Below are 12,211 nucleotides of genomic sequence, written 5' to 3' on the forward strand. Positions count from 1 at the left end.
TGGCGGGCTACTAGATGACCCAGGGCTGGCTGGCGGGCTACCGGATGACCCAGGGCTGGCTGGCGGGCTACTGGATGACCCAGGGCTGGCTGGCGGGCTACTGGATGACCCAGGGCTGGCTGGTGGGCTACTGGATGATGCAGTACTAGAGACATTGTATAGGCATTCCCAATCTTCATGGTTATACAGTCGAACCTCTATTAAGCGGTCACCCACGGGACTTAGCCAAGTGACCGCTTAATAGAGGTTGACCGCTTGATAGAGGTTTTACTTATTTAGGCCACATTTTGTAGAAAATTAACAAAAGAGTGCATAATTGATCACGAAATGTACATTTTATTCTTAGAAAACAGTAACACTAGAAAATAGAGCAATAAAGTGCAAAATTGCTCACTCAAAATATTTTTTTTCGTCGCAAACTGTAGAACAACATTGCATGACTACGTACGTACAATACAGTGGTTTGTTCTTGCTATAAAAAATCATGATTTGTTTAAGTTACAGTACAGTATTATGAAAAAAACTCAGTTATGGTTGTTTGTAATTTAGGGGCAGACAACTTAAGTTCATGAAACATGTCGTTCACTTTGCTAAGCGCTAGCGACAGCTCTTCGTGACCATGGAATTGCGCGAAGTGGAAATTGGCCGAAACAAACTGGCTAGTGCTGCGGATTTGCTTTATATACAGTGACGTAGAATACGAACATCTGTTATTGAAGTTATGCTATCTAAACAACTGTTAAGAGAATGTTGACATGTTTTATGTATTTGGTGTCATAATACATCAATGTGTAACCAGTAGGTGACCGCTTAATAAAGGTGAAATACAATGCAAGTTTACAAATTGGTACGTTGATATGGTGACCACGTCCGCTTAATAGAGGTGACCGCTTAATAGGGGTCAAGTTTACAGTATACATGAGAGAGAAAATTCGGGACTTTAGTAAGTGACCGTTGAATAGAGGGTGACCGCTTAATAGAGTGCCGCTTAATAGAGGTTCGACTGTATACAAAAGTTGGAAGATCATCTGGGTGGACAATACATTTCCCATTCTTAATGCTGCCATCTTGAAGAACCTTCTTTTGGTATTGATACCGTAAGGTATCATGTGAAAAGATAGCAGTGAAAAGAGCATCAACTTTGTATATCCAGGTTCTGTCATTGCTTGACCAATCCACTATCTTATGGCTTTTTTTCCATTGGCATCCAGGAAAATGAAATGGTGTCCCTGCAATAAAAATGTGAGCCAGATTACCTGAATGTCAAGGCTATTCTAAGTATTTGGTGATTGCATATGTCATTATGCTTATGATTGAATCATTAGTGAAAACCCGGCTTTAGGTGCCATTATCATTGACATAATCAATAAAAGTATTAATTTTTTAATTTCTTTTTGTCATTACATCTTTCCATTGATACACCTTTAAACTCTCAGTTACTTTCCTATTTTCTAAAAAATAAGGCTTATCACTTACTTTTCTCAATAGACACAATTGCTTGTCGGAAACATAACCTCAGGAACAGCAGTTCCTCACTGTACTGGTGGGTTATTATCTGTTCCACTGAAAAAGGAAAAAAACTAAATTCAGAATCACTGAAATAAGACTGTGTTCCTTACTTTGAGAGCTTTTTCATGAATGGCCATCAAATGCAGTTGGGATTGTGGGCAACTGCATGCAAGCAGGGTAGCAAAGGCCTAATTTGTAAACAAGGTCTACTTTGTTAATTTTTTGTCTTAAAGACATGCACCTCACCAATTTGAGTTCTTAACACTAGCATCTCTTTAAATGAGATGGAAGACTTTAGCACAAAATATCATACAGGGTAGAATTTATTTACTGTTGAGACTTTTATGAACTAGCTTTCATAGACTGGCCATACTCGGTTCACAATTATCTTATACTTACAAGATGCTGCATGACCTGGAGAATCATGTGATGAGGCTTGTGCATACAACTGCCGGTGAATTTTATGGTTGGCCTCAAAACCTTGGTTTGACATTTTCCCAATGGATCGGTGCAGTCGTAATAGCATGGAGGCATGATCTATGACCATGTGACCATAATCACCTGTTCCCAGCCGTGGTCCAAATGTATGTCTGAGGAGGTAGCCCCATTCTTTACACTGAAAGTAAAGAAATTATATAAAAGATAAAGATTGAGATTTCTTGTACAATTATTCGGTATTAAACTAACACTGTGGAAGAGAATTTTATATTTTCCATAGTATATTCCTTGTGGTAAACTTTAATGTGCACTCCCCTTTTAATTTTTTCATTGCCACTATTGAATAGATCTATCCTGCTTCTCCTTTCCCAAACCAAGACAAGGTTATGAGTCATCAATTAAATATACCTTTAAATCAAATACGTCAATAGCATCTTCTTCGTCATTACTGAACTCTTTCTTTCTTATTATAAGAGCTATTTCTTTCCACTGAGTAAAAACCTGTAAAAAGTGATTATATTAATTTAATAATTGATTTCTGTAAAGAAATTATGATTTGATGGTACTGCACAATTAAGTAAAAAGAAATTGAATACTGCATAGCCTGTCATACCCGAGATTCAGTTGATTGATTTGGTACAGGTTTAAAGTAACTTATGTTCGGAACCCCTCCTCAAATAGTCCTGGATCTGCCCTTGATTTATTTATTTTACAATTGAAATAGTGCATTCCAATTGAAACAATATTCTAGCTTCATATGATACACAATTATACACATGCATGCAAAGAGTTATAAATATATAATTTCCTTGCTAAATAATAATGAGACCAGAATTAATCAGGCAAGAACTAACCTTTAAATATAGCTCAATCATCAAATCTGCTGCATAGCTACACAGTCCTTGTGCGTTATGGTTTACCACCTGAGACTTGGACTTTCCACCTTTGCCCTTCCCAACACTCTTGGGTTTTGAGAAATTGTAAATGTCCTTAAATTTTTCTGATAACTCATCCTTTTTGTGGGACCAATCTGTCAAGAACTCTGTAATCTTGGTGCCCACAGCTGGGGAAGACAAGAACAATATATACTTTTTGCAAACCAAGGAATATTTTACCCCACAATACATATACATCTTCCCTCTTATCAGACAAGGGAGAACAAAGCAAAGGGGTCTTGAGCAGTCATTAATTGTCAGTTTTGGGTGTCCTGTTGTCAAGAAATTATTTAACAGTCAAGTTAAACACATGCCTCAACCCAAAGAATATCAGGCGAGCCACCCGAACATTCTTCTCTACCTTCAGGCGTGCCGCCACAAAGCAAAGGGGTCTTGAGCAGTCATTAATTGTCAGTTTTGGGTGTCCTGTTGTCAAGAAATTATTTAACAGTCAAGTTAAACACATGCCTCAACCCAAAGAATATCAGGCGAGCCACCCGAACATTCTTCTCTGCCTTCAGGCGTGCCGCCACAAAGCAAAGGGGTCTTGAGCAGTCATTAATAAATTATTATTGTCAGTGTTGTATGTCCTGTAGTTTCTTCAAATATCGAAATCTTACACACCCAATAAGTCTTGAAAAAATCTTGTAAGACTTTTGTGGGACCTTCTTTTAAAAAACTTTGATTTAAAGTATCAGTAATTAAGCCATTGGAGTTATTTTAAAAAGTTTCAGCTGAATGTCCAATATTAATGGACTTTTCAAATGCCCTTAACAACGTAAATGAAATCTAGGGAGTTTTCAAGGAGTTTAGTTTAAGAAGTACCATAAACCCTGTATTAATACAGTGTACCTTTTTTTTCAATCTCAATTTGTTCCTGGTGACTTCCAAAATCTCTTATGAATTTTCCTTTTCCCTTCAAGTCTTGATAGTACTGGTAAAAAATAGGCAAAATTTAAGCAAATTGTATTAGAATCATTACATTATCATCAACAACTTACATGCAAACCAATAATCTATATACAGTAGATATATCACTCAGGACTGGTCAACATAACCTTAACAGTGGTAAGTTACAACTGATAAGTTACGCATGTCATTATAACAACTACATTATTACCTTCAAACGCTCTTGACAAAATGAGACTTGGTTAAGAATGAACAGCTTCGCAGTCTCGGCATCCCTGAAATAATTCTTGATGAGCTTATCCTTTGGAAGGGATTCTAGTACAATTTCATCACAGTTCTCTAGGAATTCTCTTTCTGTAGAACCTGGAAAATTGATAAATATTAATGATTTGATACATTTGTTTAAAATGTTTTAGCATATGATCAAGCATCATAAAAGATAGAGAAACTGAACATTGGAATTTTTATCATACATTCACAGGCAGTATATTGTTAACCTGAAAATGAAGACACCTTGATATTGTGTCTTTCTGCAGAAGACTCCTGGCCTGGCTTCATTACCACATGAATCCTGTCTTTTTTGAAGGACTTTGGGCCAAACTGTGACAGGACTTTATTGCATTGTTTTAGGCTGTCAACTTCATGGCAGAGAAGTCCCAGGGAGGCCAGCAGGTGTTCCATATTCCGCATCTCACAATGGAGTGCACAAATGTTGACAGAGGTCAAGTCTTCTTCAAGAAGGAATGTCAAATCATCTCTTATCCCTTGGAAGCTGAATTTCATAGATACAAAAAGGCACAGTTAATTCAAAATATACATGACTTTAATGATTAATAAGTATGTTGTTTGCACAAGAGAGAGAGAGAGAGAGAGAGAGAGAGAGAGAGAGAGAGAGAGAGAGAGAGAGAGAGAGCAGATCTCAAACCATACCTCTGATATAGATTTTCAATTAGCAATTTCATAATTCTAAGGACATATTGTTCACAACCTATGTATTAATAGTTGTGTACTTACCCTCCAATATTTGCTTTGCACATAGAGAAATGCTTCAGGCAAACCTCATTTGGTCCAAGATCACAATTGGTACACAGCTATTACATATAAGTGTATGAATACATAATCATTATTCTTCCTTGGTGTTTAGCTTATTTCCTACAGAATTAGGGCTCATTGATATTTTGAGTGTCCATGTGGGTGCCAGTCGATTAGAGAAATTGTCATGTGAATTGAATTATTCTAATGAAATGGGAAGTACCCTTAATTAATTGGATGTTTTTATAAATTTGTCATATTTATTGCTGATCAGAATGCACATATATAGAGAGTACACAATGTAAAAGTATAAATGAATTTCTTACCCGTATCGCATGGCAAAACATGCAAAATTCAACGTTGAGGCCTTTTCCACCAAGCTCGAAATTACCATCATTTGCCTTAGCCAGTAAGAGGCAGAATCCTTTGTAATCAAGAATAACTGAAAAGCAACAAATGACTAACATCAATCATGGTTAGTTAGCATCACTAGAGGTAAAGTTCTCTAGTTTACCTTTAAATTTGATTCCATACAATTTTCCATCAATAGAAATGCCATTCCTTTTAATCTGGTCTTTCTGGAAATTGATGTCAACAATCATGTCTCTGATGTTTTGCCTATAAAATAAATATGCTGCTGTTAAATTTCAAGAAAAAAGTTGTCAAACTATTAAACTATCAAACCAGCTCATGCATTTCTATCAAGGTTGGAAGGTTCAGTTTGTTATTTGAAATTTGAATCTGGGTTCGTTTTGAAGTTTGCATTATTTAAGCGAAGATTGCATTCTTTAAATCTAGGTTTGGATTTCAAATAGCTCCAGTTCTTTAAAGATTGATGCAAAACCAAAAATCTTTATACCATTGTGGTTACCATTTCAAACTGTGTTGTGTGGTGGTGTATAAATACTTCGTTCAAGAACTCCATTCAAAAACTTCTGAAAGAGCATTTTATTTTAATGCCTGGGTTGTAGATTGCAACCTTTGTTAAATTAATAATAATGAATTCAATCTTTCAAACTTGATAGGAACGCAGGAACTAGTTGGTTTGACTGTAATCCTTATCATAAAGAGAACAAATTAATAAATGTTATGCACAAACTGAATACTGAATGGTAAAGCTTCAGAAAACCTAGCAAACAATATAAACATACCATTTCCGAATTCTGATACTGATATTTCTGCATTATATGCTGGCTATTCTATAGTTTTTTTCTATATACATACCTATTTTCTTCACAATTTGCAATGGCCACTGTATACACAGCTTTGGAGCTCTGACTAGATAAGTATGGATGCTTTGCTGGAACGATTCCTATGTTTATTTGGTCTTTTCCTATCAAAATAAGGAATTGGAATATTGAGTACATTATTTAATGAAAATAGGAAGGAAACTTAAACACCAAGAATTAAATTTTCTGAACTGCACTGACATTTCAAATGTAAGAGAGGGAATAATCAACAGAGTAATCTTAATTTCTATCCAAGTTTATGAATTTGTACCAAAGTAAAAGCAAAACAATTCAATAATATTAACACCCTGATAGATTATGATAAATACCCTCTCAGAAAACCTTTGGTGACTTCATTTGCAATTATTTAAAAAAAAATACAAGTAATATGACTGAATTGTTACCAAATAATGGCCGGCCATCAAGCTTGAGATGGAATTCCATGAAGTTATCTGCTTTGTCGCACCCATGTAGTCTTTGCTCTCTTATGGACCAAATGATTGCTGAAGCAAGATTTATCTGGTACCCGGGAATCTGATTTGGGAGTGGCCTAACTTGGAACAGGTCATGGACAGTAGTATTTATCATGCCTCGAAGAGCTTTCATGTGGTTCTTAAGGGGTATGATTGGTGTTCCATTTGTCTATAATATGATTGCGTGTAATGATTAAATTAATATTTTACTCTAACAAACATACAAAGTTTGACATAAACAGCATATAAAAATGTAATATAGACATAAATTTTCACATGTGCAGTACAGAACATAAAATAAACAAAAAACCATATATTTTTAATAAAGAAATGCATGAATATTAAGCTCAGATAGTATTCATAAACTTACTTTGTTTCTTCCCAAATCTGTTCGATTAACAAAGATCTGCCAACTTTTGTCTGGAGTTCTTGCTTCCAGCTTCAGAAGAAGGTACTGCCAATCAGGGACACGCATTGACTCGTAGTGCTTCCCCATCGTGTCCTCTGAGAGAAGCTCTTTGAAAGCTCTCTTGGTCCCTTTTCTTTTCACGACTTCGTCAAACACTTGCGTGATAGTTTCTCGTGAGAAAGAATATTTTTTACCATCCAATAAACAAGACTCTGCTAAGGCAGAAGCAAGTGTCTCATTATTTCGCCTACAAACTTCTCGTACTTCTTTTATGACTCTATTTGCCTGCTTTCTTATTTTTCTTTTCTTCACGGCTGGAGTGTAATCAGAATTCTTAATTTCTATAATGGAAAAATCATTGCTACCACTGGTACATGAAGAGAAACTGCAATCAAGATTTGGCGGGGTCTGCTTGAAATAATTAAGTTTTGGCGGGCTGGACTGATTTATAAGATTTGGCGGGCTGGGCTGAACGTGATTTGAAGGAGGACTAGTCGGCTGGGAATGGATTTCATTTGGCTGGCTCAGCTTGGAATGGGCATGATGCTTTCTTTCATCGAGCAATGGTCTCTTATTGGCTTTAATAGGGGTCGAGACGTCTTCGTTGTCAAGCCTCTGTTCTTGAATAAGGTCCAATATGTGCTTTATTGGACCCAAAGTTTTCGTCCTTTCCTCCTTGCATGAGCTCAGAATGCCTGCAATCACACCAAGCGTCGATGATACGAAAACATTTTGAGTTCGATTCTTGTTTGCATTCGACTCTGAGCCTACGAACCATTTGGCGGGAACTTCGCCTCCATCGATCGTAGTCAACTCTTTTATCGCCACCTCTCGAATATCGCTTGGAAAAACCTTAAAAACTTTATAACTAGAAAATTTCCTCGGAAGGGTACCACAAACTTCGGAATTTAGAGCATACCAGTGCTTTTTAACGTCTAGAGTGGAGGAAAACACTTGATGGAAGACGGCCATGATACATCATGTTGAGATGCCAACGACGAACCACAAAGTGAATGTGATGCGAGAGGAGAATCAAGTTTTGATTCTCGCGCCAAGAGTTGGCCATGACCATAAAAAGCATTATCCTATTAAAGCTTGAACAACTGAGCTGCTTATTTTAATCGAAAGCAGTTGAAAGCAACCTTCTTCGTACTGTTGATATTATCATTCGAAGCCTCTGACGATTGGACAATGCTAATTGACTTATCACCTACTCAACGCTTCCAAGATATACCGCTGGGACAAAAAAAGAAGGGTCGGGGCTCCTCATGAAAACCCATTAAGGTGTCTAGACACTGTTTTTTATAGATCAATAACAGAGCCGTTCGCAAAATTCGCTCGTAAAGAAGACTTTTTACTCGACTTTTCTTCGATCGCACAACCTTTCTCGACTTCGATGTTAGTTCTCCATGGCAGTGAAGGTTGACGAAGGGCTTTACTACTTCTAAGCTACGAACAAAACTGCGTACAACTTACGCCAAGAAAGGACTGCTTCGATCAACAGCGATCGAAAGATCGATGCGAGGTCTATCAACTATCACACAGCAAGCTTGCCTTTCGTCAACAGTGGATCGGAAATGAAGCTCGATAGGCTTTCAACAGTCCATTCAATCAGTCAGTGAGCTAGATCATATGCTATAAAGCTTCTTCTATCTGTCAACAGCTCGCTGCTGTTTCTTTGCAGTTCCCACGAAGCGGCGAATCGCTTGAACAAACAACTCAATCAAACAAACAATTAATACTTCGAAGCCTCAAGTCAAGACCCAACTAGTTTGATATTTCAAGTGTTCTTTATTCTAAGATATGGATACTTAATATATCTATCTTTGTATTCAATTCATTTACTAGCTAGCTAGCTAGCTAGCTTTTATTCTTCCCAGTTCTTGATGTATTAACAGCAGTGATTTGTTATGGATTCGAAAGCGCTTAGCGGCTCGCTCCATGTTATTGTTTCAATTACTTTTAATTCTTGATATTTAGGCGAGCAAAAACAACAACAACAAATAGGCAAAGCAGCTTACTTAGGACTGATTGATTCTCTCTACATCAAAGGATGGATCAATCAATAATAACAATAATAATAGGTCTATTGCAAACAATGTTTACATCTTAAGTAGAAAAGAAGACAGCGTAAACCATGCTAATAATTATTAGTTTAGAAGTATAAAATCGGACTACTAACGAAGCTAGATTCTAAGCGCTGACTAAATATATCATCGAACTCCAACAAACACTGACCGCTATTATTAAACAATATCACTATTGTAGAATTATTTAATGTTGACAATAAACTGCCTCATTCATGATTTCAACTACTACACTTTTGTTTCTATTTATTTATAGAGTTTGATCAGCCAAGGGTTTGCCCTCCAGCTATTGAGAATAACAATAATAATATTAATAACAATAATAATTATAATAATAATTCATTCCATAAGCTCATTCTTTTGAAGACATCAATATTTTGATTTAGTTCTAATGATAATTATTATTATGCAGTCGTGATTCAGTGCATGCATAGAGTAAGTAATATGTATGACATATAAGATCAATGTACACTATGTATACTATGTATACTCTGCAAGATGAATGTGAAGATAAAATAAAAGAAACTTTGAATGCATGCGAATGATATTCTTCATCCCTACAGCAAGGGTGAGGGTGACGGTGAGGGTTATACTATAACATAAGGTGAATGTGAATCAACTAAAATACAACAATGATATTTCATCCATACATCAAGGGTTGGGGAGGGGTTTAGGATGAAGTATCAATTACTTATACAAGTATCCCTTTACAGCTTTTCCCTGTTTTAGATAACGTCCATATCTCATTGAACAATAAACGGCTTGCAACCACACTGCTAAGAGGTAATGTCCTTAAGGCAAGCTGTACGACAAACTATCAATAACTCAATAAAAGTATCCCTTTACGGGTTTTCCCTGTTTTGGATGACAGCTATAAATCATTCAACATTCAACCCTTTCACTCAATCTTTCCCTTACCACCCTTGCTACCCTTACCACCCTCACAACCCTTACAACCGTGTACTACCCTTTACCACCCTTACAACCCTACCACCCTCACAACCCTACTACCCGGAGGACCGGGACGACAGGTACCACCCGTACCACCCGGATCCACCCGGACCACCCCGGACCACCACTTACGACCCTATAGACTAGACCCGGACGACACGGACGACCAGGCACCACGGACTACCCGCACAACCCTTTACCACCCTTACGACCCTTACTAACCCGGAAGACCGCAGGCGCACAACCGAGCTACTAAAACGCGACACACCCCCCGGAAGACACGGGAGGCACCCGAACGAACCGGGACCGCCCGGAGGACAAGGGAAGAGCCGGGAGAAAAGAAAATGACAAGGAATGACCGACGAACCATAGGGAAAACACGGACTACCAACTTACCGGGAAATAAAAAGTAGAAAAAGGATCAACCCACTGGACCAACCTAACAGGACCACTAACGGGGACCAAACCGGACCAGCAACCGGAAAACCGGACCTCAAAAAGGACCAAACCGGACCAACCGACCACACAGCCCTGACGACACCGGACGACCCTAGACCCGAGACAATTAGAGGACCCGAAACCAGGTACTGACGCACACCCTTACTGACTCTTACAACACTTACCTTACGCCCTTACCTTACGACGCCCTTACCCACGCCCTTACCTGACACCATACCTGACACCATTACCGTTACACCTTACCTCTAACCTTAGTACCCTAAACCCTGACCATAAACCGGGCCGGACACCCAGGACCTGTAGGACCAGAGACCCAGAACGGAAACCCAGGACCGGACACGCGGACCGGAACCCAGACGGACTACCAGGAACGGACAAACCCGGACCGGAGACCCGAGACCCGGACCGGAACACCAGGACAGGAGCACCGGACACCCGGGACCGTGAAAATAAGGAAGCGGAGCCATAAAGGACCGCTTGTTTCCTGTACGGCATGACACCAGGACGGGAACCACCGGACCGGACACCAGGACACCGGGACCCGGACCGTGAGACCCGAGACCCGGAACGTGAGGACCAGGAGACCAGAGACCCGACAGGTGTACGGTAGAAAAGTGAGGAACGGAGAGGACCCCACGGTAAAGTAGGAACCCTATACCCTATACCTATACCCTTACCCTATACTCTTACCCTATACCCTTACCCTATACCTATACCCTATACCTATACCCTATACCTATACCCTATACCTATACGCTATACCTATACCCTATACCTATACCCTATACCCTATACCCTCTACCCTATACCTATACCCTATACCTATACCCTATACCCTACAATACAATACAATAATACAATACAATTTTATTTGGCACCTTATACTAATAGTACATGAGTGTTTGATTCCAAATATATTATAGGTATATATATATATACTATGTATTAGATAATTTTCTTAATTCATTTTCACGTATCAGCATACATTGATGAATGTATGCTGATATGGCTCTTTGTAGAGACGCTGATTTTGAATTGATTAAGAACATAAAACGACTGTCAGCGCTCATATTGTTGAAATTAATGCTGGTGTTTTTTTCTATGAACTCTCTTAAGTCGTTTCTATGAGAGTTATATAGTGGACACCAAACTAGAAAGTGTTTTTCGTTTTCTACTCCCGACTTACACACTGGGCAAATCCTTTCATCGTAAATGAGATAAGGCCTCTTATACCTCCCCGTTTCTACTTCAAGCTTATGGTTACTAATTCTTAATTTTGTAAGCGCCACTCTGTGCTTAATATTGGTGACTTGACTTAAATATTCTTCAAAGTTATAATCCGTTTTGAACTGACGAAAGACTCTGAGTTTATTTTTATGTCTGTCGTCTTTCCTTTCATCATTGTGGAGATTACTCCATAAAATTTGCCTCTCAATGTCATATATTCTTTGGGTTATTATTTTTCCATATTCATACCATCTTGGAGAAAGTTCATTTTGTTTCATCCAAATTATCCCCAATCCGAGTTGTTCTAAAGTAGTTTTAATTTTTATGCTCCAAAAGGCTTTTTTAGTTTCATTTTTAATATCTTGGTAGACTTCGGCTGAAAGTTTTTTTGGGTGTAGTTCCGACTTTATAATTTTATGCCAGAATTTAAAGCTTCTACTGCATGCTTTGCATTTTAGCGGAAACCTTCCTAACTCAGCTCTGCATGCAAGGTTACTAGCATTCTTTGTCACCTTGAGGAGCATTTTGCAAAATTTCAAATGAACAAGTTCCA

General features: G+C 38.2%; 1 protein-coding gene across 1 annotated transcript; it reads right to left on the bottom strand.

The window, feature by feature from the left end:
• Positions 1 to 316: 316 nt before the first annotated feature.
• LOC116289185 (uncharacterized) lies at positions 317 to 8,031 on the bottom strand. Its single transcript, XM_089033330.1, has 14 exons — positions 6,896 to 8,031; positions 6,457 to 6,694; positions 6,048 to 6,156; positions 5,338 to 5,441; positions 5,150 to 5,265; positions 4,806 to 4,882; positions 4,289 to 4,563; positions 4,003 to 4,154; positions 3,735 to 3,816; positions 2,802 to 3,010; positions 2,356 to 2,448; positions 1,909 to 2,125; positions 1,477 to 1,563; positions 317 to 1,229 (listed from the first exon to the last, which is right to left on the bottom strand). Exons 1-14 carry the CDS (start codon positions 7,904 to 7,906, stop codon positions 892 to 894), a joined length of 3,108 nt encoding a protein of 1,035 aa, XP_088889456.1. The 5' UTR covers positions 7,907 to 8,031; the 3' UTR covers positions 317 to 891.
• Positions 8,032 to 12,211: the final 4,180 nt, after the last annotated feature.

The sequence above is a fragment of the Actinia tenebrosa genome, unplaced genomic scaffold (assembly GCF_029948245.1).
Source record: "Actinia tenebrosa isolate PJP-AT-01 unplaced genomic scaffold, QUT_ActTen_1.0 PGA_scaffold1__47_contigs__length_23844297, whole genome shotgun sequence".
Lineage (NCBI taxonomy): Eukaryota > Metazoa > Cnidaria > Anthozoa > Actiniaria > Actiniidae > Actinia > Actinia tenebrosa.

Bases quoted from the DNA above. Each gene is read 5' to 3' on its own strand.
- LOC116289185 (XM_089033330.1), bottom strand. From the start codon at position 7,906: ATGGCCGTCTTCCATCAAGTGTTTTCCTCCACTCTAGACGTTAAAAAG. The intron at 5,442-6,047 runs GTATGTATATAG...TTTATTTTATAG, and splicing joins GCAAATTGTGAAGAAAATAG to GCAAAACATCAGAGACATGA. The intron at 2,126-2,355 runs GTATATTTAATT...CTTTACTTTCAG, and splicing joins TTGACGTATTTGATTTAAAG to TGTAAAGAATGGGGCTACCT.